The sequence below is a fragment of the Equus quagga genome, chromosome 14 (assembly GCF_021613505.1).
Source record: "Equus quagga isolate Etosha38 chromosome 14, UCLA_HA_Equagga_1.0, whole genome shotgun sequence".
NCBI classification, from domain to species: Eukaryota; Metazoa; Chordata; class Mammalia; order Perissodactyla; family Equidae; genus Equus; species Equus quagga.
In genome coordinates this window covers 66583663-66607719 of record NC_060280.1, presented here as the reverse complement: position 1 = coordinate 66607719, position 24057 = coordinate 66583663, and the positions used below count along the sequence as shown (strand labels likewise).

General features: G+C 59.3%; 1 protein-coding gene across 9 annotated transcripts in view; it reads left to right on the top strand.

Annotated features, from left to right (window-relative positions):
* BCL9L (BCL9 like) overlaps window positions 1–22813 on the top strand; it is a 28459-nt gene extending 5646 nt beyond the window's left edge. Inside the window, exons 2-11 of one of the 9 annotated variants that reach the window (XM_046684875.1) lie at window positions 826–888; window positions 1309–1366; window positions 9800–9901; window positions 11183–11568; window positions 12274–12393; window positions 15447–15657; window positions 15825–15909; window positions 16009–18301; window positions 18748–19029; window positions 19463–22813. In XM_046684875.1, coding sequence (XP_046540831.1) covers window positions 9876–9901; window positions 11183–11568; window positions 12274–12393; window positions 15447–15657; window positions 15825–15909; window positions 16009–18301; window positions 18748–19029; window positions 19463–20556 — 4497 coding nt within the window. In that variant the 5' untranslated portion in view covers window positions 826–888; window positions 1309–1366; window positions 9800–9875 and the 3' untranslated portion in view covers window positions 20557–22813. Of the gene's footprint in view, window positions 1–825; window positions 889–1308; window positions 1374–7781; window positions 8222–8253; window positions 8983–9188; window positions 9608–9799; window positions 9902–11182; window positions 11569–12273; window positions 12394–15446; window positions 15658–15824; window positions 15910–16008; window positions 18302–18747; window positions 19030–19462 lie in introns of those variants that run through there. The other 8 variants (XM_046684879.1, XM_046684874.1, XM_046684877.1 and 5 more) reach the window with 8 other exon arrangements.
* Window positions 22814–24057: the final 1244 nt, after the last annotated feature.

Sequence of the window (24057 nt, the reverse complement as noted above, 5' to 3'; positions counted from 1 at the left end):
GGAACTCCTGATATCTTGCTATGACTCAATTTCCCAGCCTGGGATCTCAGGCTATAATTGAATGCTTTCCTCTGGAAGCACTTGTGGCCATCAGTGAGGAAGAAAAGGGCTGGGGCAGGGGCCGTTTGTTTGAGTCAAGGGCCTGAGGAGACAGCAGCAGGAGGTGGGCAGAAGGATGAGATGTCCCTTCTACACTCCCCCCACCCATGGCCTCCGGTCCCAGGACGCGGTAGGAGGGAGGGAGGGAGGGAGGGAGGGGTAGAGGCACAGGTTGGTACAGTGCTCAGTGACCCAGCAGGGGGAGGGCCTTGGCAAGGAATTTTCAGTTTGTTTCTCAATCTCTGAGACACGCACACACACGTCACTGCAGACACCTTCAGGAGATGAGCCCAGAAAAGTCACTCAGGTGGCGGTAGGGCATGGTGGTACCAGATGGGGCCATGTGGAACAAGCCGCATTCTGGCAGACGCCCAGGACTTGCCCCTTAGAACTGAAAGTTGAGCCTAACCGGAGGTCCCCTTCCCAGCTCCCCCATCCTGGGCCTGAGAGCAACACAGACTGGAGAGGGTTAAGTCTGGTTGGCAGGGACACCCCCCCCCACCCCCAGTGCAGTGAGAGAGAGAGGGAGGGGTGGTTAGCAGCTTGCTCTAGTTGGCGTCTCTCCCAGAATTCTTCGGAAAAGAACTCCCCTTTGACCCCCAGTACAAACTGAGCCCAGCCACCAGCCTCGCTCCGCCTGCCTGCCTGCCTGTGGGAGCGTCCCCCAGCCCCCTTCGACTGAACTGCTAAGCTTGATTCTCCCTCCCCCTTGGCCTTCCCAACCAGGCTGCGCCCCCCAGGACTTTGCATCTTCAGGGGACAAGGGGTGTAGCCAAGGAGACCACACAGGTACATAGGACCCACACCATTCTTCTCCCTGACATAGGATAACCCTGGGGGTGGCTGGTGCTGGAAGCTGGGGTCCTCAGGCCAGGTCGTGGGAGTCATCCACCCCTTCTCTCCCTGTGGGGCCCAGCTCTGAGGGAGCTCTAGGCATCTTCCAGTGCCTTCTCCTTTCCTGCTTCCAGGATAGCGAGGGGGAGCAGTGCGGTGGGGCAGCTGGGTCAGGCCTGGCTCCCAGCCAATCCACAGAAGTCCTGGAGGGGGGGTGGTGTCCGAGTAGCTCAGAGACTTCCTGGAGCTGCAGGCTGTGTGTATGTGTGTCCGTGTTTATGTGGTGTGCGTGTTGGGGGTGGGGCTGGGGCTATGGGAGGGGCAGGGGCATAGATTGCTGGCCTGGGGCTTCTAGCTGTGACCCTCTCTCCACAGGGAACCCCCATCCCAGACCACACCCTTGAGCCTGAGCCCGACACACATTATTCCTGAGGTGAGAGGTCCGTGTGCTTGTGTGTGTCCTCTGCAGCCTCCTTGCTGATCTCTGTCTGCCATAGCCGCCTGCTTGGCTTTTTGTCTTGGGCGCCCTCCTCCTGGCTTTCTGCCCCCACTTCTCCTTTTATTCTCCTCCCCGCAAAGGAGGGGGGACTAACAGCCTTACAACCTGGAACCTGGGAGAGAGTGGGGGCGGGGCAGGAAGGGTTAAAGGGCCACTCCGGTGAAAATCCCAGCCTTCTTAGCTGGATCGTTTCCCTGGGGTGGGAGGTGGGGAGCTCCTGCCCAGTCACCCCTGGAGGGCAAGGTGCGATTTCCTGGTCATCTCAAGTACTTGCTCCCCCTCGACAGGGGCTTTGGCCTCAGCTGTGGTTTCTGCCCTGGCCCCTAGACTCATGCACACACACATACACACAGGCTCTCTCCCTACTGCCACCCCCCTCCATCCCTCCCTCCCCTCCTTCCTTACTTAGCAACAACTCCCTGAATTCACAACAAACACACCCGTATGCTCCCGGTCCGACTAGGGAAAGCTGGAGAAAGCCGAGGACAGGGAGGAGGCACTGCTCTAGACTGTCCTCAGGAGAGAGGCGCTTCTAATCCCCCCACCCTCCCTGCTGGAGGCCACTACCCCTCAGGGACAGGGAGGAAGTGGTCATGCTTCCAACTCAGACAATGAAAAAAGTGGGGAGCAGTGACAGGTGTGGCTGAGGAGGTTGGGGGGCAGGGCTTGACTCCGCCCCACACTAGTGAGTCCCACTTGACCTTTGACCCCCACCTGGAGAGTAGGAGGGGCAGCAGACTCCTCTCCAGCCCTTGGGCCTCTCTCAGCAGGGGCCCTGTGCTGTTGTCATGGTAACTTGCCCTGCTCCCTCCCCTGACTCTTAGGGACCAGGATGGGTGAGGATATAACGGATTGGGCTGGGCGGGGCTGGGGGGTGCGGCCCAAGAACTTTGCTCTCAGAGCACCAACCTGGCAGGGCACCGGTGTTGAGGGGGTGGGGCATGGTGCCCTCTCTTTGATCTCGTCCCTGGGCAGGAACTATGGCCTCTTGCTAGGACATGGCACACATCAGGCCTGGAGGGAATGTGTGCGGAATGAGTGAGGGAGGCACCTCTTCTTTCGTCATAGCACAGAAGGCTGATACCAGGGTGAATCTGTCTTGTGAAATGGTTGAGAACCCAATTGCCGGAGTGTCTGGGTTCAAATCCTGACTGTTCTAATTCTGGACTGTGTGTGCCTTAGGCAAGTTATTTAACTTCCCTGTGCCTCGCTTTTCTTATCTGTAATGTGGGGATAATAAGAGTCATTTCTTATAGAGTTGTTCTGAGGTTTAAATTAGATAATGCCTGTGAAGCATCCAGGACAGCTTCATGGTACAGAGTAAAGGCTCAATAAATGTTAGAGATCCTCCTCATTATTATTAGTCATAGCTCTTCACAGGAACTGTTGACCTCCCAGGGGCTTTAGCAGGGGAAGAATTGATGGGGGTGGGAGGAGTGTGGGGGTGGGGAAAAGACTACCTTTCTAGCACTTCAGACTCCTGGATTCTAATACCCTTCCAGACCCACCTTCTTGCTGCCTAGTTTCCCTGCTGTTGGTGCTGGCTGACACCTTGATGGCAAGTTTGCCAAATAGCCATGGGCCTGGCGAGGGGCCTGGGGGACTTAGGACGGTCTCCCTTCCTATCTTCCAGCACTTCTCAGGGCTGAGTCCTCCCTCCCCCAGGCGGTTAGCTCAGATCAGCTTCAGCACCCCTCCCACCATCTCACCCCTGCTGCTCTGTTCTTTCAGCAGGCTGAACAAGACATTCTGTCCTTAAATGGCTTAAATGGCCTCCTCCTCTCCTTCCTGGCCCAAGGGGTCAGGGGCCTTCCTTGGGGAGAAAAGTGGCAGTGTGGAGCTGTGACATAGATGGCAGCTGTTAGGCCTGCCTCAGGGCCCAGGGTTCCCTGATTCCCTATACTTTGCCTGGGCATTTTCCCTGAGTGTGGCAGGGCAGTGCCCAGGCCTGTGATGTGAAGCCCACATGGGCACGCTTGGCACCTGCTGCACACAGATGGGCAGGGAGGAGGCATCCTGAAGCCCAGAGGAGGAGTGGGGTCACATCAGCATCAATGGTGTCCAGAGGACACCCCCAGAATCCTTTCCTGGGCTGCCTGGGTGAGTGTGGGCAGTGCTGGAAAAAGTTCTGCTTCAGCCCTGTGTGCCCTGGGGCAGGGCAGGGAGAATGATGAGTGACAGCAGGTGAGCAGGGCTCCTAACAGCCCTGGAATGGGAGTGGGATGGTGGAAGGGCTGAGGCTTGGGCACTTCTGCGTGAGGAGCCCAGGAGTGGGCAGCAGGGAGAGGGTGCCCACAAGGAGGAGAGCTCTGCAGACAGGTGGTTTGGATCTTCTGGGGAGTGAAAGTGCAGATCTCAGGAGAAAGTTGATTCAGATGTGGCAGAAGTGCCTGGGATAACAGGGCTCCTAGTCTGAGGCCTGGGCTTGGCTAGCAGGTACCTTCTCTGCCCTGGCACCAAGAAGGGAGGGCTGGAGCACCTGGCCCTACTTACCACCTCCTCCTGGAACCCGAAGGGACCCCTCCCTTCCATGGGCCTGGCACTGAGGGCTCAGAGTTGGCCTGGGCCGTGCCCCCCTGCTGGGCTGGCCATGCCGCCTGTGCCCAGCCCCTGGGGCCTGTTCCTTGGGCAGGCTGGGGCTATTTTTGGGATCGGGCTGGGGCTCTGGGGCTGGTTTCAGATGTTCCAATGTGAACAGGAGAAAATGGGAACAGATGGCTGGAGGGTTCCAATCAGCAGGTCCTGCTGGGAGCAGGTTATTTTTAGGGCCTTATTAACCCTTTTGGGGCCAGTGGAGCCACCCTGAGAGGGATAGCCCTCTCTAGTTGAGAAGAGAACAGGTCTTCTCCCTGGACCCCTACTTTCCAGAACTGCATGTCCCATTTGTTCTTTTTCTCTCTCAGACCTTCTACTCTTTAAAGAGATTGATGGCAGGAAAGTAGGCGTCAGTTTCCTTCTACCCCAGACCCTGCAGGGAGACTGCCAAGAGGTCAGACAGGGAGGGGTGCCTGGCGGAGGGGTGCCTGCAGGCCACCGTTGAAGGGGAACTCCCCTTCACTTGCCTCCTGGGGTTTTGAGACACAGACCTGAGGCTAAGAGGGTAAACAACCTCTCTCCAAGTGCACGCTCTAGGGTTGAGTGTATGTCGGTAAACCCAGTGATGCCCAGGGGAGTGCTAGCTGAGGGAGGAGAGCAGAGGAAGAGCCAAGTCTTTGTGCTTGATACTACTAATATCATGCCCAATGGATAGCACATTATCATCATTCTCATGGATACTCCAAAGGCACATAGCTGGACAATGTCCCCCTTTACCAAATGCCCGTGTGTTTGGGTGCCATGCAGGGAGGAAAGCAGGTGACATTATGGCCAGAGGTACTCTGTTGAGGGCTGAGTATGTCATAGGCATTCTGTTAGATAGTTTCATTAACAGTATCTCACTCTATAAATTTATCCTCATCTCGCAGGTGAGGAAACTGAGGCCTGGAGGGATGAAGGGCTGGACAAGGTCCCGTGCCTCACAAGGGGCGGGATGTGATTGGCACCTGCCTGCCCGACTGCAAACCCATTCTCATTCCACTGCCTCACTCACACACTGCCTGCCAGTGTCCCAACCCCACAGGGCGAGGCTGCCAGGGCACCGGACCTCAGGGGGCAGGTTTATGGAATGAGTGTGGGAAAGGAGGCCTGGGGGCAGGGGACCCTGCCTGTCACTGCTCTCACAATCCCCTAATCCCTTCTTGCCTGAGGGTGCCAGGACTGACACCAGAAACCCATTTGGCCTTCCTGACTTCCCTACAGGAGGATCACAGGCATATATCCTGTCTGGTCAGCCCCCACCCCCACCCCATCCTGGCCCACATGCCCCTCCTTCCTGTAGGGTCATGGCAGTCTGGATGTCAACGTGGGCAGAGTTTGAGGGCCCTCCAGGTGCTGCTGATGCCAAGAGTTTGGGCCAGGCAGGCGAGGTGAGGGGGCTGGGAGGATGTCTCCACTGCTGGCAGTACCTGGGGGAGAGAGCAGAGCTGCGGGCAGGCGGGCGTTGGGTGAGGTCCCGCCCCACGGTGCGCTGGCTGTGCCAGCAGTCTGCCCGCACTCCACTCCTCCCACAATGGCCCCATTGTTCCCAGCCGCCAGGCAGTTTGGAGGAGGTTCCTAGGCCACCCTAACCACCCCCCAAACAGGGGCCAGATTAACCCGTTGGAGGACAGAGGCCAGGTGAGGGCCCAGGGGGAGCTCCCTGCCCATTCTTCCCTTCTGGGAATCCAGGCTTGGGAAGTCACTTCTACCCACGTGTACCCAGCCACAGGGCACCTCTGGAGATTGGGGTCTCCCACAGGGTAGAAAGTAGCACCTAGACCCTTGCCCACCCCCACTGTGGTGCAGGTGCCAGGGGGCAGGAAGTGCCAGTGGGGTGGCAGGCGGAGACCAGATATATTTGGGCCGGTGGGGCTAATTCCAGCCACCACCGCCTGCCCTACTGGCTCCTGAGCTCCTTTCCTTCCTGTGAAACCAGAGCTGGGTTGGGCCTAGCTCAGGATTTCGGTGGATTTAAAGAGGCAGCACCATCCCTGCCAGCCTGGCTTCCTCTCCCCCTCCCCAGGTAGGGTCTGGGACAGAGAGAGGACTGGAAAGGTTCATGCTCCTGCCTTGCCCTGGGCTAACCCCTGGCCCTTGCTCCAGTTGGGGTGCCGGGCTTTTGGCACTCCTCTCTCCCAGAGCTTTGCGCGGGTGGGGTGGGCGGGGGTGGGCTGTGGTTTCCTGTGTTGGCTGTTTGTGCCTGGCCCAGAGTGCCCGCCGCCTGCCTGGCTTCCTGCCCTGTCTTGTTTCCTTGTGCCCCCCACCCTCTCCTCCCCTCCCCACTGTGGGAGGGAGCAGCCAGGGATTGGGCAGCACCTTTGGGAGCACCCCACTGCCAGGGGATGACCACTTCCTGAGCACTGGCCACACTGGCACTGGCTGAAGGGGCCAAGTGAGGTGACCTCAGGCTTGTCCAGGCAATGCCACTTGTCCCTTCGGCCTCCAGAAGGGACAGTGGGCACTAGAATGGGCAGAATCCCCCCCAGAAGCACCCTGTTCAAAGACCTCAGACCAGAAAGGTCTGGGGCCAGGAGTTTCCATGTCCCTGCAGAGTTGGGGTTGCCTGACATTATCCTGGGGCTGCAGGTGGGGTGGGGCTGGAAACTCCCAGACAAAAATGGTTCATTTGCATGGTCTCCTTTGTCGGGGGGAGGTGCGGGGAGTGGGGCAAGCTGCTAGTAACCAGGGTGAGAGGGGAAGGCCCCCTGAGCCTGGAAGTCCCCACATAGAGGGTCCTACAGCAATACCTTGTTCCTTGCACAGATTTCCTGCTGGGCTATGAATCCTTGACCTCCCCACCCGGCTGAGTCACCACCACCTCAGGAAGAGGAAGTGACCTGGGTGGTAGAGGAAAGCTTCTAGGGACCAAGGAGTCCTGACACCCAGGAGAAAGGGGACCTTGTTGTCTTGGGGGCTGCATCTCCCTAAGCCAGGGGCCAAGGACCCCACCCCTGTTGTTCCCAGTAGGGCCGTGTCCTTTCAGCCATCACAGAGGATCCTAGTAGCCCATTTCCTCTCCAGAGGTGTCTGCCCAAAGTATGAGAGCACCAACCCTCCCAGGAGTTTTCGCACTCCCTCTTTTAGGTGGGTCTGAGCTAGGCAAGGAGACTGACTTGGTGGACAGGCTGGTGAACCAAGCAGAAGCTCCCAAGGTGGGGGCAGCTGCAAATAGGCAGGTTGCCACTGGTGTGGGAATGCCCATTGGACCTGTGGCAGTTCTGTGTTGAGCAAGGAGCTAGTATGCTACACCTGGAGGCCCTGGGCATCCAGGGAAACCTTGCTGGTTTCCCTCCCCCAGGCAGGGTCAGGTGCACTGTCACCCTTAGGCCACTGGCTCTCCCAACCCCAAGTTGCACGGGGAGGGCAAAAGATCTCAGGCTCTTTGTCTCTGCTGCCTCCTGGGCTCCGTTCTCACATTCTCAGGGGTATGCTCCTGGCCTTTCACTCAGGTGACTTGCACCTGCTCCCCATTTGTGAGCACATGTCACCACTCCCCACCCTACCCCCTAAGAGGGAACCACAGCGCCCTGTTCTCAGAGCACACCCCAACCACCCCCCCCACCCCCCCACCCCCGCAGGGGCTCCTGGCCTGGGGCTGGGAAGCCCTCTTCACTCATTGTTTGTTTAAAAACTTCACCCACGGGGAATCAGCCCTCCTGCCCCCCACCCCTTCCAGGCCTCTTCTGGGGCTGTGTGTAGAGGAGGAGGGGTCTCTGGGAGCTGGGGCCAACTCCTGAGGGGTAAAGGGGGGAGGTGTGAGATGGGAAAGTCCTGACTCATCCGTGCTTGACTCAGCTTGCCCTGCGGCTGGGTGGGAGCGAGGGGGTGGAGTCCTAGAGGGGAGGGCAACTCCAAGATTCTTCTGGGGAGGAGCCTTGGCCTGACTGGGGACACTGGAGAGGAATAATTTTCCCCTTCTCAAATTATTACAGGTCCCAATATTTGAATTGTAAACATGGGAGGTAGTGGGTGACCCTTGCCCTGCCCCCCACAGGGAGGCGGCCTGTGCAGGCAAGTGGGAAGCCCACCTATCTAGTGCAGGCTTAGAGGAGCAGTCGTGACGCAGGGGGGAGGACACTACAGTGTAGAGGGAACAGGCAGGAATGGGGTCTTGGGGCTGTGGCGAACTGGCCACGTGACCCAGGGCAAATCACCTTCTTTTCCCAGACCTCAGTTTCCTCATTGTGAAATGGGGAGAAGAATACTTTCCGGGTAGGTGGCAGGTAGTTTTGAGGATCAATGGGGTGGGGAGGGGGTGAGCCTAAGACCCAAGTCAGCCAGAGGCCTGGCCCGGCCGCCTGCAGCCCTTCCCCGCCTCAGCTCTAACCGATTGTGATGCAGAGATGGGGGCTGGCAGCCGGCTGCTTCCCAGCCAGGCCCTGGACTTTGGAACCTTCCCCTGAGGAGCCTCCCTCCCCAGAGACAGAGCTGGAGCAGGGAAGGCCAATGTGCCGCGGGCTGAAGTTAGGGTTAGACTCCCGCAGGGTCACGGCTGGGGGCCCCTTCACCCCCACGTCCCAGCCCAGCCTGCAGCAGCCCGGCAGGGAGCAGCGGGAGTGTGCGCTAGTGTCTGGCTGGCCCTGTCACCGGGACAAGGCTCTCGGTCCAAGACTCCTCCGCTCCTCCACCCCTTACCGGGATCGGCTGGGGGGTGGCAGGGCAGGGGGCGGCTGGGTGAGGCTTCTGTGTTTGTGTGAGTCTGTTTGTTGGTGGTGTATCTATGGCCCTGTGTGTTTCTCTGTGACTACCAGGCTCAACTTTCTATGGCTCCCTTGTGCCCGGGCCTCAGTCTTTTCGTCTGTTCAATGAGCCGGCGCGCTCGCCCTCTGCCCCGGCAGCCCGGTGTGCGCGGGTGCCCCGGGCTGTTTCCGCCGCTCCTGCCCCGGCCAGCGCACCTCCGGGGGCCGCCGGGAGCGCGCCTCCAGGGTCCTGGGCTCCGTGCGTGTCTTTGTCTCCCCGTCCACGTGTGAGCTGTGAGTGTGTGAGACTCAGAGTTCGGACGCTGGGCCCCGAGCCCGGCGCGCCCGGCCCCTCGCGCCCGCCGCGGCGTGTCCGTCGGGCGGCGCGTGTGGCCGCCGGCTCCCGCTCCCCGCCTGCCGCTCCCTGGCTAGCTCGCTCGCTCGCTCGCTCTCTCTGCCTCTCCGCTCGGGCGCTGCCGGAGGGGGCGGGGGTGGGGTGCGGGGCGGGGGAGGGGAGGCTCCTGCATTCTTGCGGTCGGGGAGGAATCCGAGCCAGCGTTACTGGTCTCCAGAAGAGCCCAGCTGCAGCCCCGGGGCCCCGCCAGGCCTCTCGCTGCCCGCCCGGGCCTGCTGGGATGGGCACGGGCTAGGCCTCGAGCCGGGGGGCGAGGCGGGGCACGGCCCCCACCGCGGCCTCCTCCACGCGGGGGGCGCCCCGGGCGGGGCGGCGCGCAGCGCTGGGAGCGGGGCGTGAGGGGTTCCCCACCCCGAGTGAGGGGCGTGCCTGGGAGCGGGAGTCCCCCGGGGGGCCAGAGCAGACCTCACGGCCGCCCCACGCGGGCACCTTTGCAACTATCCTTTTAGTGAACTCTGCTTCTGCGGCCCGGGGGCCTTGCTAGAGACCGCAGGCTCCCTGAGGGTAAGGTGCGGGAGGGATGGGGACAGGAACGGCCTCTCGGATGAGACCCCACCTAGTAGTCCTTCCTTTCCATTCCCACCCTACCCTATCCAGTTCCCTAGTCCCAGGGCTGTCGGGTCCTCCCTTCTCCCCTCCCCTTCCTACACCCCCTCCCCAAGTCACAAGTTTTCTCTTTGGGGCTTGTTGCTGCAGTCCGTGCTCCAGTACCGAGTACCTGGCTGGGCCCTGGGCACGCACAGGGGCCGTAGCCCCACTGTGTGTGGGAGCCATGAGGATCCTGGCTAACAAGACAAGGTGTGTGGGTGTCGTGGAGGGCGGGATGTGTGTGTGTGGAGTGTGGGGAAGGGAAGGGCCCAGTGGTGATAGGGCTGAGCTGTGCTGGCTTGGAGAGTGAGCTGCCCTGGGCACCTGGCTTCCAGGCCACTGGTGGCTAAAGGGGTGTCAGAATGGGAAGGCCTGCCCCAGGCAGGAGCCCACAGCCTTAGTGCCTGGGGACAGAGGAATGGCAACCAGCTATGCCTGCTGTTCTAGTCCCTTCTAGCCCTTTCCTCTTAAAAATGGCTTGAGCAGATCCCCACCCACCTCACTGTCGGCCCTCTGTCAGGCCCACCGTTGGGCACACTGAGGCCCTCTGGGCCCTCTGGCCTCAGTCTAGCTGAGGGTGGGCCCTAGAAGGAGGGGCGGTGCCTGCCTCCCTCCCCTTCCCCAGGAGAAGCCGGCAGACAGGGCCAGGCGGCAGCAGCAGGACAGCAGAGCTGAAATAAATCTGAGCTGGTGTGGAATGAGGGGGGATAAATATCCTCTCCCGTGATGTGATCTTTCCAGCGGCTATTAATAGGTCTCCGGGGAGGGGGAGGTGGTGGGGGGAGCAGGCTGGAGCTTAAAGGGCCCGCAGCCTAGGCTGCAGGAATCCTTGGCTTGGAGCTGCACTCCAGTTTGTTCCACACACCACTCGCCTCCCCCCCTTCCTCCTGCTCCTGCCTGCCCGCCAGGCCTGCCGGTGGACCTTCTCCAGGCTTTCCCCTCCTGCTCTTGGAGCTGTCTGGACTAGTGGGTACCACTCTCTGATGTGCTTTTCCCCACTTCCCCAAGGGAATGGGGCTGGGGCATGAGCAGTGACCCTCAGGTCCTGTGCCCCTTCCCTGCTGGTGTTGGAACACGTGAAAGTTGAGGTTGGGGACCTTGGAAGGAGTTTGAAGAGAGCAAACCTTAGCAGAGAGGATGCTTAAGTGTTGGTCAGGTGCTAGCAGAGAAGGGTTGCCATGGAGGCTTGAAGTCTGAAGGATGCTGGGCCTGGGGGCGGGGTGGATTCTGCCACTGCAAGGCCCCTGATTTTCATTTGAGTTGTGGGGGCCGGGGAGTGGAGGGGGTTGCCCCATCTTCACTCCCCAAGGTAGAGTATCAGCTCTTGTCTGAGGAGCCATAGAGGGAGGTAGGGAATAGCTGGTGGTCTTAAGATGCCACTCAGCCCCTACCTCCCCCACCATTAGGTGAAGCAGAACAGGGCAGTTAAAATCCAGGCCTACTAAACCCCTAGCAAGGTTAACTTTTCATGTCTCTTCCACCTTCTCCCAGGTTACCCCACCCCAGGAGGAGAGAAGCTCCAGGGAGCCCGCCGCTGTCCCCCCGCGGCCACTGCCCCCCTGCCCCAGCCAAGCCAATGCACCCAGAAAATAAGTTGACCAATCATGGCAAGACAGGGAATGGCGGGGCCCAATCCCAGCACCAGAATGTGAACCAAGGACCCACCTGCAACCTGGGCTCGAAGGGCGTGGGGGCGGGGAACCATGGGGCCAAGGCCAACCAGATCTCACCTAGCAACTCAAGTCTGAAGAACCCCCAGGCAGGGGTGCCCCCTTTCAGCTCGCTCAAGGGCAAAGTGAAGAGGGAGCGGAGCGTGTCTGTGGACTCTGGAGAGCAGCGAGAGGCTGGGACCCCATCCCTGGATTCAGAGGCCAAAGGTACTCATGCCCTGATCCCCACGACCCCAGCATCTTCCACAGTCCAAAGCCCAAAACTGCTGAGAGACCATGTTTCTGCCCACCTCGCCTAATCCTCCTCCCCTGCTCCTCTCCAGCATTTATGCAGGAGCACCTTTCTCTTACTTCCTTTCTATCCACCAACCTGGTCATTCTCTCAAGATTGGGGTTGCCCAGGGTAGAGATTTCTCATCCTTAGGTGCCACCCATGGAAGGGCCACACAGTGATGGGGCTTATGGTCAGTCTCCTTCCTCTCCTGCTTTCCCACCAGAGCCCCCAGGGAGAGGGAGGTGCTCTAGGTGAGGAGCAGACCCACTCACCTCCCAGGAACCTCCGGGTATCCCGGCTGGTGGGAGCTGTTGAGCAGGCACTGGGGCCTGGAAGAGTAGCAGCGGCTTCCCCCTCCTCCCCCCCAGCCCTAATTAGAACCAGTTGTGGTTGGGGATTATGCTGTGCTTGGTGCTGGGTGGGGGAGGGGAAACAGGCAGCAGGGCTATAGAGAGAAATCAGAAACAAATGGTGGTGTGGTGGGGACCAAAGGCTGGCAAAGTGCCCACCATGGCCTGGGCAGTGCCCTCTGGGATGGGCATCTGGGAGAATGGTCCTGGGAGGGACCCTGCGTGTGTGAGGACAGGGCCTCTGGATACTCACTCTGACCCCTGCCTGCCTCCGTCCTGCCTGGGCAGAGGTGGCACCCCGGAGCAAGCGGCGTTGTGTGCTGGAGCGGAAGCAGCCATACAGTGGGGACGAATGGTGCTCAGGACCAGACAGCGAGGAGGACGACAAGCCCATTGGGGCCACCCACAGTGAGTGCTCACCGATGCCAGGATGCTGTGGCCCATGGTGCTCCCAGGGGATGGCTGCCCTGAGGGAGCCTCCTACTCCTTACCTAGGGCTTTGGAAGGCTGGGGGCAAGGAGCAAGGTCAAGAGCCCAGGCTCCTTCTCTCCCAGCCCATCTCTCAGACTCAGTCCCTCCCTGCACTGTGACAGCCCAGCCCCTGCCTTCCAGGTGCTCAGTGTCCCCCCATCCCCCTCTCCCTAGGGACCCAGGTGGGCTGGGTGAACCTCAGGTGGCCTCTCCTGGCCACACCAGCTTCACCTCCTCCCATGAATTCCTGGCCTATGCTGCCACCTACTGGTCAGTGGAGGGAGGGCAGCGAGGATCTAGCATCACTGGGAGCCGGACAGTTGGCTCTGCCTTGCAAAAATGTGCTAAGCCTGGGTGTGAACTGACGCTGGCTGTCTCTGGTGCCCTACCCCTAACCTGTAATTGACTCGTGGAAAGTGCATGGAGTGTGTCACCAGGACGAGGAGTGGGTATGGGTGGACACCCTGTACTCTCATCATGATCAGCGTGCATGTAGGCCTCATGCAAGTGATGGGGGAGAACCAGATATGCATCTGCCCTTGGGAAGCCCATACAAATTTATTTGGTGCTTTCTCTCAAAGCTTACATATGTCTTGGGGGAGAAACAACTTAATGCATAAGAAACTAGTCAGAGAATGTTGAACTAGGAACTTCTTGAAGCCAGGGACCATAGAAAGAAGGAAGAAAAAACTACGCTGGCTAGTTTGCTGCTTTGTTTTATTTAATCCTTACCCCAGCCCTGTGAGGTAGGTGTTATTGTGGTGCCCATTGCAGAGGAGGAAACAGACTCAGCAGGTGTTTGTGGAATGAGTGGACCGTGTCTGTGGAGGTGGTGCATGGGACCAAATACCAAAGCTTCTGCAGCTGGCTGGGACTTCAAACGTCATCTGGTCCTAGGTTCCCCCCAGGAGACTGACTGGTGGTCCACCAGCCCCTGGCTGAACCCTTCAGTGATAGATGGGGATGGTCACTGCCTCCTAGGACAGACTCTCCCCCCCTCCAATTCACTTTTATAACATGAGGCTGCGCCATTGTAGAAATATTGGAAGACATGGAGAACTACAAAGAAGAAATTGCTGGGGCTGGCCTGGTGGCACAGCAGTTAAGTGCACATGTTCTGCTTCGGTGGCCTGGGGTTCGCCAGTTCGGATCCTGGGTGCAGACATGGCACCACTTGGCACGCTATGCTGTGGTAGGCGTCCCACATATAAAGTAGAGGAAGATGGGCATGGATGTTAGCTCAGGGCCAGGCTTCCTCAGCAAAAAGAGGAGGATTGGCAGCAGTTAGCTCAGGGCTAATCTTCCTCAAAAAAAAAGAAGAATTTGCTAACCTCCTATACTCAATGCCGAGGCAATCATTGTGATTATTTTAATTGTTCTACCATTAGATTCTCAAAGACTTCTTAATGTGGGCAGGATAATAAAGGTGAAGAGCACAGACTCTGCAGTCAGACCACCTTGGTTTATGTCCTGAGTCCTCTGCTTATTATTTGTGTAAATTTGGGGAAGGGCCTCAGTTTCCGCATCTATAAAAGTAATATTTACCTCATAGGGTTGGTGTGAGGAGTAAATGAATTGCTACATGTAACATACTTAGGACAGTACGTTAGCTTTTATTATTGTTCTTATTGTACTAGAAAGTTCCTTATTGGAATAAAATGTGCCTCCCTCCCCATAACTTGTCCGCAGGAGTCCTAGCTCTGTGTGCGCCTTCCTTTTCCCAAGGGCAGCCCTCACACACTGAGGTTGGCTCTCAAGTCCCCCTCAAACTTTTGGGTCTGTTATTCTATGTAAAATTGGAGAGACAAGGGCCAGAGCAGGGCCACTAGGAAGTAGGATTGTCAGAGGAGATTTATCCGAGGAGGGCAGCCTCACGCTGGGTCCCGGGGGGACGGTGGCCGCTGCCCTGGCTCAAAGGAGGCAACCTCAGGCGGTTCGCCTCCTATGAACTGAGAGTGCTGGCACCCACTGTCTGCAGGCCAGGCACTTAGACTTGGTTTTCCTGGCATGGGAATGGGTCAACCCACTCCCCTAGACCCAACAATGACCAACTGCAGCTCTTTGCTAGGCTAGGTCTTAGAGTCAGGCTTGTGACTGTGGAACAAAACTTCTCTTGGTGCTAACGGTGGCCAGTCTTCCCTGGGAGTGACCCCAGTTTGTCAGCCTTTTCTAACTCTCTCTGTTTTCCAAACAATTTTTTAGTTTGTGACCTGGTTCTGAACTTGCTGTAAAAGTAGATTTCTCTGACCTGCCCCCTTGCAGAGCAGGAGTTAGTGTTTCCATTTTACAGGTAGAAGAACTGAGGCTTAGAAGGACAATGTGTCTTATTCATAAGGTCACAAAGTCAGTCAGTGGTGGGGCTAGAATGAAAGCCACTCAGTGTTTGAATCGTCGATTTGTGCAGCCTCTTTGCCTTCTGCCTTTACCTGGTCAATGTGTGTCTGCACGTACACACACACACACATACACACACACAGACCATAGCAGGAGGGGTCAGAGCAGAGCTAGGAGCAGGGCTTTGCAGTCCCTGCCTGGGTTCAAAGACTGGCTCTGCGCTGACAGGCTGTGACACCTTGGGTGAGTAACTTCATCCCTCCAAGGATCGGTTTCCTCCTCTGTAAGGTGGAGTGTGTGACACCTTCCTCCCAGGGATGTGGTGATCAGATGCAATCGCATCTGTAAGTGTCCATCAGAATGCCGGGCGCATGGGAACCTGGTTTGTCTGGGTCACATTTTCCCTCTCCCTCCTCTCCACGTAGTTACCATGATTTCCATCCTGGTTAGAGACTGGTCTAGGGCAAGTAAGTGTGGAAACCACACTAGTGAAAACACCAGATTGTGGCAATGGGTGACCCTGTGGGCATGAGCTATAAAACAGTGAGTCTCTGTGTCCCTGGGCATCTCTGGAGGGGGCAGTGGGGGGGGGGGGGGGGGGGGGGGGGGGGGGCGGGGCAGCTGCTTACCCACTTTCTCTCCCCTCTCTCATGCAGACTGTAATGTAGCAGACCCAGCCATGGCGGCCCCACAGCTGGGTCCCAGCCAAGCCGCCCAACTGCCCCTCAGTGAGAGCAGTGCACCAGGCCCCCCGCATGGGCCCCCTCCAGGCCTTCGGTCTGATGCCCCCGGAGGTGGGGGCGGGGGTGTCCCTGGAAAGCCTCCCTCACAGTTTGTGTACGTCTTCACCACCCACCTGGCCAACACGTAAGTGCCTCAGGGGAGGTCAATCCTGCTCGTCTACCCAGCATCCTTCAGCCTGGGGGCCTGAGTGAGCATCTGTGGGGGGGCCAGGGTTGGGTTGCATTGGATGAGGGCAAGGGCTCCCTCCTGCCCACCTCTCTGAGCTGTTTGTGCCCAATCCTCCGGTGCAGGGCCGCAGAGGCAGTGCTGCAGGGCCGGGCCGATTCCATCCTTGCCTACCATCAGCAGAACGTGCCCCGGGCCAAGCTTGACCAGGTGAGTGTGGAGCCTGGCCCAGGCCTGGCGCCTCTGTGAATAGCTGAATTGGCTGATGCATCCCCTTACCTGTCTCACTCTGCCTTTGTTCTCTTGCAGGCCCCGAAAGTGCCACCCACCCCAGAACCGCTACCCCTGAGCACACCGTCAGCAGGCACCCCGCAGTCCCAGCCACCTACTCTGCCGCCACCACCACCCCCAGCCCCTGGCAGTGCCCCACCTGCTCTGCCTTCAGAGGGGCCTCCTGAGGACACCAATCAGGACCTGACGCCTAACTCAGTGGGAGCTGCCAGCACGGGTGGTGGGACGGCGGGCACCCACCCTAACACCCCTACGGCTGCCACCACCAACAACCCACTGCCTCCTGGAGGAGACCCCAGCAGTGCCCCTGGCCCTGCCCTGCTAGGGGAGACAGCTCCCTCAGGAAATGGGCAGCGGAGCCTCGTGGGCTCTGAGGGCCTGTCTAAGGAGCAGCTGGAGCATCGGGAGCGTTCCCTCCAGACCCTGCGAGACATCGAGCGGCTGTTGCTCCGCAGCGGGGAGACCGAGCCCTTCCTCAAGGGGCCCCCTGGAGGAGCAGGTGAGGGGGGACCACCAGCACAAGCCCCTCCTGCCCCCCAGCAGCCACCTGTGGCCCCTCCCGGTGGGCTGAAGAAGTACGAAGAGCCCTTGCAGTCCATGATTTCGCAGACACAGAGCCTAGGGGGTCCCCCGCTGGAGCATGAAGTGCCTGGGCACCCCCCAGGTGGGGACATGGGACAGCAGATGAACCTGATGATGCAGAGGCTGGGCCAGGACAGCCTGACGCCTGAGCAAGTGGCCTGGCGCAAGCTGCAGGAAGAGTACTACGAGGAGAAACGGCGGAAGGAGGAGCAGATTGGGCTGCACGGGGGCCGCCCTCTGCAGGACATGATGGGCATGGGGGGCATGATGGTGAGGGGGCCGCCCCCTCCCTACCACAGCAAGCCTGGGGATCAGTGGCCACCTGGAATGGGTGCACAGCTGCGGGGGCCCATGGATGTCCAAGATCCCATGCAGCTCCGGGGCGGACCTCCCTTCCCTGGCCCTCGTTTCCCAGGCAACCAGATGCAACGGGTACCTGGGTTTGGAGGCATGCAGGGTATGCCCATGGAGGTGCCCATGAATACCATGCAAAGGCCTGTGAGGCCGGGCATGGGCTGGACTGAAGATTTGCCCCCGATGGGGGGGCCTAGCAATTTTGCCCAGAATGCCGTGCCCTACCCAGGTGGGCAGGGTGAAGCAGAGCGATTCATGACTCCTCGGGTTCGAGAGGAGCTGCTGCGGCACCAGCTGCTGGAAAAGCGGTCGATGGGCATGCAGCGCCCCCTGGGCATGGCAGGCAGTGGCCTGGGGCAGGGCATGGAGATGGAGCGGATGATGCAGGCGCACCGGCAGATGGATCCGGCCATGTTCCCCGGGCAGATGGCTGGTGGCGAGGGCCTGGCGGGCACTCCCATGGGCATGGAGTTCGGTGGAGGTCGGGGCCTTCTAAGTCCCCCCATGGGGCAGTCTGGGCTGAGGGAGGTGGACCCACCCATGGGGCCAGGCAACCTCAACATGAACATGAATGTGAACATGAACATGAACATGAACCTGAATGTGCAGATGACCCCGCAGCAGCAGATGCTGATGTCACAGAAGATGCGAGGCCCTGGGGACATGATGGGGCCACAGGGCCTCAGTCCTGAGGAGATGGCCCGGGTGCGGGCCCAGAACAGCAGTGGCATGATGGGTGGCCCGCAGAAGATGCTTATGCCTTCACAGTTTCCTAACCAGGGCCAGCAGGGATTCTCTGGGGGCCAGGGACCCTACCAAGCCATGCCCCAGGACATGGGCAATACCCAAGACATGTTCAGCCCTGACCAGAGCTCAATGCCCATGGGCAATGTGGGCACCACTCGGCTCAGCCACATGCCTCTGCCTCCTGCATCCAATCCTCCTCCCGGGTCTGTGCATTCAGCCCCAAACCGGGGGCTGGGCAGACGGCCTTCAGACCTCACCATCAGTATTAATCAGATGGGCTCGCCAGGCATGGGGCATCTGAAATCGCCCACCCTTAGCCAGGTGCACTCACCCCTGGTCACCTCGCCCTCTGCCAACCTCAAGTCACCCCAGACTCCCTCACAGATGGTGCCCTTGCCTTCGGCCAACCCGCCAGGACCTCTCAAGTCGCCCCAGGTCCTCAGCTCCTCCCTCAGTGTCCGTTCACCCACTGGCTCACCCAGCAGGCTCAAGTCTCCCTCCATGGCGGTGCCTTCTCCAGGTTGGGTTGCCTCGCCCAAGACAGCCATGCCCAGCCCTGGGGTCCCCCAGAACAAGCAGCCGCCTCTCAACATGAACTCTTCCACCACCCTGGGCAGTATGGAACAGAGTGAGTCAGCTGGGCTGGGCAAGGGGGCATTGGACTGGGGCATTGGGAGCCTCCCAGGTTGGTGTCTTCATGCTGGGGCAGGGGCATGAGTTAAGGCATCACAGTACCAGGACCCAGAGGTGGCTGGCTCTGCTTGAGGGGCAGATGTTGGCAGCTGTGAGTGGGCTCTCACGGGACACCATGTTAATCTCAGATGCATTTTAAGGGGGTCATACTTGGGATCTCCGCACTGCCTGGGGCACTGAGGTTGCAGGAGTTGCTTGAAGATGGGGGGGCTGTAGTGTTAATGAGGGACCTGTGTTGAGTAGGACATCTCAGTAGAGGTCTGCCTGGAAGAGTCAGGTGGAGATCTGGGAGGTGACTTTTTCTAAACCCCCAATGTGAGCAGCCAATTCATCTTCCCCTCCCAGTCACCCTCTGCTTTTTCTGTCTCCCCCCTTCTGTAGGTGCCCTCCCGCCTAGCGGCCCCCGGAGCAGCAACTCAGCGCCTCCCGCCAACCCTCCCACTGGCCTCATGAACCCCAGCCTGCCATTCACTTCCTCCCCAGACCCCACGCCTTCCCAGAACCCCCTGTCACTGATGATGTCCCAGATGTCCAAGTATGCCATGCCCAGCTCCACCCCACTCTACCACAATGCCATCAAGACCATCGCCACCTCAGATGACGAGCTGCTGCCCGACCGGCCCCTGCTACCCCCGCCACCACCACCGCAGGGCTCTGGGCCAGGTGCGAGGACAGGAAGGGGGCCACAGGGAGAAGAGCTGATATGGGCACTGGGAATGGGAAGAGTTGCCATGGCCAGCAATTGCCCCTGTGGTCATGCTGGCTTGTATGTGCTTCCAGAGGGCCCTGGGAGTGGGGTGTGATGTCCTGGGACACAGTTCTCGCTTGTAGTCACTTAGTGAAACCAAGCCCAGAGCACTTGAGTGGTTTTTCGAACATCCAGTGATGTGTCCATGGCAAACTGGGCCAGAACTCGGATCTCTTGGCTTCTAACCTAAATGCCTCAAGTCCCTTCCCTCGCAGCCAGCAGAGGCCGATGGTGAAAGCCCTCACCCCTGGCACCAGCCTGGCTGGGGACAGGGGACGGACTCAGTTCTGCACTCTCCCCCAGCTGGGGGCACACAATTCCTGACCCCCTTTCCATCTTTCCCCACAGGGATCAGCAATAACCAGCCCAACCAGATGCACCTGAACTCAGCTGCTGCCCAGAGCCCCATGGGCATGAACCTGCCAGGCCAGCAGCCCCTGTCCCATGAGCCCCCGCCTGCCATGTTGCCCTCCCCCACCCCTTTGGGCTCCAACATTCCACTGCACCCCAATGCGCAGGGGACAGGAGGACCCCCTCAAAACTCGATGATCATGGCTCCAGGGGGCCCAGACTCCCTGAATGCCCCCTGTGGCCCTGTGCCCAGCTCCTCCCAGATGATGCCCTTCCCCCCTCGGCTGCAGCAGCCCCATGGTGCCATGGCTCCCAGTGGGGGTGCGGGCGCTGGGCCTGGCCTGCAGCAGCACTACCCTTCAGGTATGCCCCTGCCCCCAGAGGACCTGCCCAGCCAGCCGCCAGGCCCCATGCCCCCCCAGCAGCACCTGATGGGCAAAACCATGGCAGGGCGCATGGGCGATGCTTACCCACCAGGCGTGCTTCCTGGGGTGGCATCAGTGCTGAACGACCCCGAGCTGAGCGAGGTGATCCGGCCCACCCCGACGGGGATCCCTGAGTTCGACTTGTCGAGGATCATCCCCTCTGAGAAGCCAAGCAGCACCCTCCAGTACTTCCCCAAGAGCGAGAACCAGCCCCCCAAGGCCCAGCCCCCCAATCTGCATCTCATGAACCTGCAGAATATGATGGCGGAGCAGACTCCCTCCCGGCCCCCCAACCTCCCGGGCCAGCAGGGTGTCCAGCGGGGGCTCAACATGTCCATGTGCCACCCGGGACAGATGTCCTTGCTGGGCAGGACAGGTGTGCCCCCACAGCAGGGCATGGTGCCCCACGGCCTGCACCAGGGGGTCATGTCCCCTCCACAAGGCCTCATGACCCAGCAGAATTTCATGCTGATGAAGCAACGGGGTGTGGGGGGTGAGGTCTACAGCCAGCCCCCCCACATGCTCTCCCCACAGGGCTCCCTCATGGGCCCCCCGCCCCAGCAGAACCTCATGGTGTCCCACCCCCTGCGGCAGCGCAGTGTGTCTCTGGACAGCCAGATGGGCTACCTCCCAACGCCGGGCAGCATGGCCAACCTGCCCTTCTAGCAGTCCCCGTTTGGGGCTGGAGCTGGGGCAACATTGCAAATATGATAACCTTAAAAAAGTTTCTTCCCCTCCAGTGTTGGGATGGCCTGGGTCAAGGGGTGGGGTGGACGGGGTGGGAGGGGCTTGTGTGGGGAGTGGCATTTGTGGAAACCAGATGTGCTGGCAGCTTTGGGGGAAGTGGCAGAGTTGGGGGGTGGGGATTTTGGATTGCTGTTTGTTCCATTTCGGCCACCACAACTGCCCCCTCCCTGGCTCCTCCCAATCCTATGGAGCCTCTATTTTCCTTCCTTCTTTGCACCCACCATCATTCAGCTATGCTTCAGGAGTCCTGTGTGGAATCCTTGGGGGAGAGAGGAAGGAAAGATGTCCCCCTCCCGTCCCTTTCCTTTCTGCTGCTGTCTCCTATCTCTTCATTGCTCCCGCGTCACTTTCCTCCTCTTGATTTTTCTGCTCCTGCGTTCTTCCTTCTGTCTTTTCCTGCCTCATTTCCTCTCCCTGCTGATGTGGCTGACCCCTCTCCCACCCTTCCCTGCAGGCGGCTGGCCAGGTGGGCAGGTGCCAGCCGTAGCTGTAAATAGAGCGCTGCGCTTTTGTGCCGGTTTGTGCGTGTGCTGTATTTCTGTGTTTTGATAGAAGTCACACAAAAAAAAGGATAAAAGAAACCTTTCCCCCCTTCTTCAAATTATTGCCCCTTCCATTCCCCTGGACCCAGGGACATGCAGTACAGCACACCTACCCACTGTTCACGGTGTCCCTGGGTCCATAAAAGATACCATTCCAGCCCCCTCGCCAAATGGTGAAATGACAGATGCCCCACCACTAAACTGAGGTCAGACCACCTGGGCTTCCACCTGGAGAGCCCCAGCATGCTGAGACCCCCAGGCTGGCAGCCTGTCTGCTGCTGAGTGATCCAGGAGAACACGTGCACATGCATGCGTGTTTGCCCCACACAGGTAACATGGGGCCTTGGCTTCCCAGCTGTGGATGTCTAGGGTCCCCTGCTGCTACATCTTAGCCAGAACTTGAAGTCCTTGGTCCCCAGTCTGGGATGAAGGAAAGGAGGAAGAGGTGGAGGCTGTGTGGCCCCCTTGAGTGGAGCCATGGAGGAGTGACAGGGTGGCCCAGATGGCCCTGGGCCAGGTAACCCCCAGGGCCCTGACTCTTCCAGAGGCTGCCACCAGCTGCTTCTGCCCAAAGGAGGAAGGAAAAGGGTTTGGTTGAGTCAGTCTGTCTCCCTCCAGCCTCCACCCCTGAGGATGGAAGAGAAGGTGTTGGACAGGGAGCAGGAGAGTGTCCTACCACATCCTTTCTGCCTGCCTACTTACTGGCAAGGACCCTCTGCCCAGGGCTCAGGGCTCTTTGCCCACCCAGGCGCAGCCACTGCCTCTCCCTCAGTCCCCTGCTCTTCCCCAGAAGAGCTCCCCAATGCCTCTGGTGAGAGCTGAAGCCATACACGACTGAGTGTTTTGCCCCCTCTCGGCCCCAGGAGTAAACACTTCTCCTTTTCTCACTTCCTTTCCTGCCTTGTGAGGTGGCAAGGCAGTTCCCTGGCTGAGGCCTTTTACGCCCCGCCTCCAGGGCCCAGGGCCATTTCTAGACAAAGTGTCTTCTGCCATGGCCCCGTCCCCAGCCTTCCTGATCTGCAGGGCCTGGTCTCGCGTTGGCAGCTGTGAAACAAAGGGAATTTGCCCCCACTTCTCCCAGTCTGGTGCTGTCCTCAGTCCACCGTCAGCCAGGTCAAGCGCTTCCTCCAGGGCTGGCCGCAGGCTCCTGCCCCCCCAGCACCTCCCGGGAGCCAGGGCCCGGCCTCTGTTCACAGGCCACCTGCCCTCCATCCTGCCAGGCACTTTGCCTGCCCTGCCTCAACCTGGGCCCTGTGCCCATGAGCCCCCCACCCCTGACCCAAGACTCCCCAAACTGACTGTTTCCTGCCCAGAGGAGAGGGGTCAGAATGCCAAGGACCCAGTGGCCTCCCCATTCTCCTCCCACCTCCGCCATCAGACTAGCTTTCCAAGGTGAACTCCACAGGCCAGCCTACTTCTTCCCTCCATCCATGGCCATAACCCCAGCCATTTTGTACCATTATATAAATATATATATATAAATATAAATATATAAATACAATATGTGAAGACATCTTTTCGGTTTTTATTTTGAAACAATTTTTAGGCTTGTTCCGGGGGTCTCTGTGCTGCCTGTACTGTATTGACCTGTTTTATAGGTGCCTTTTTATTAAAAAGAGAAAATTAAAAATCAAGCCTTTTGCCTTGTTACTTCCGTGTCTGGCTTCTCCACTGCCCAGCTTACCACTGGATGCTAGGAGAAAAAAGGGGGGCTCCAGGGTTTCCCCATTGTTCCACGTGAAGACACTGTCCCCTGGTCACAGCTCTGATTCCCCCATGGGGGCCTCCTAGGGAGCTTGGCTGACTGGCTTGAGTGGGACTGAGCAACCCAGAAGTTTCCTCAGCAAGTGCTGGGGTCCCTGTCGTCCCTCCCTAGACAGACAGAGGCTGGGAAGGAGGGAGGGTCAGCCCTCCCGGGCAGGCGGGCGAGCGCAGAGCCGCTTCCTCTGGTTCCATCTGAGTGGTATCCTCTGGGGGCAGGGCCCTGCTTCCTGGGGCCTGGGGACTTCCCTGCCCAGGCCTGCTTTTCCGCACCGTCCTTCCTAAGGGGATGCTGCAGCGCTTGCTGAGGCCCAGACAGACTGCGTGCTCTGGGCTTGGCCTGCGGGCAGGGAGCTGGATGAGATGACCCCCTTGGCCCCTGTCAGTCTGTCTTGCTCCTCAGGAGATCTCCATCTCCCTTCTGACTCTTGGCTAAGTGCTCCCTGTGCTGCAGTCAAGACCCCTCTGCTGCTTGAGGAGTTTCCCCTGCTGTGTAGTTTGCAGGGATGGGGGCAGGGAGGAGAGGGTCTGCTCCTTCCCCATCAGTGCCCAGGCCCACCAAGGCCCTAGATCTAGCTGCCCCTGGCCCACCCTGGGAGCTCTGTACCCTGGGCAGAGACAACAGCTGGCTTCTGTTTGTACTTGTCCCTCCGTAGGGCTGGGGAAGGGGAATCTTGTCTTGCCGCACTTGGGCTCCTCTCTGCCGGCTTGGCTCTAGTTCTTCCCTGGGACACTGCGTGGTCTCTGAGGGCACCTGAAGTCTGTCCTCAATCTGCAGACCTCCAAGGACCCAGTGACATGGGGCTGGCCCAGCACCATTTTGGTCAGAACCAGAGGCAGCTACCTGGACTGGGTCAATCTGAGCTTCCTGCTTGGTCAAGATGCTGCAGGCTGGAGGCCTGGCAGAATGTCTGTGTTTTTTAGGGACTGAGACATGTTAAGGCCACACTCTGTTGCCAGCTGGTCTTTCCTCAGCCTTAACCTCCATCCATCCCCTGGTCCTCAGCTTCTAGCTTCTTTCAGCAGGTAGGGTAGGAGGAGAGGTGGGTAGTCGTGGAGGTCAGTGGCCCAAAAGATGATAGAGTGTGTTCTGGAAGGGGATTGACTTTCCCTATTG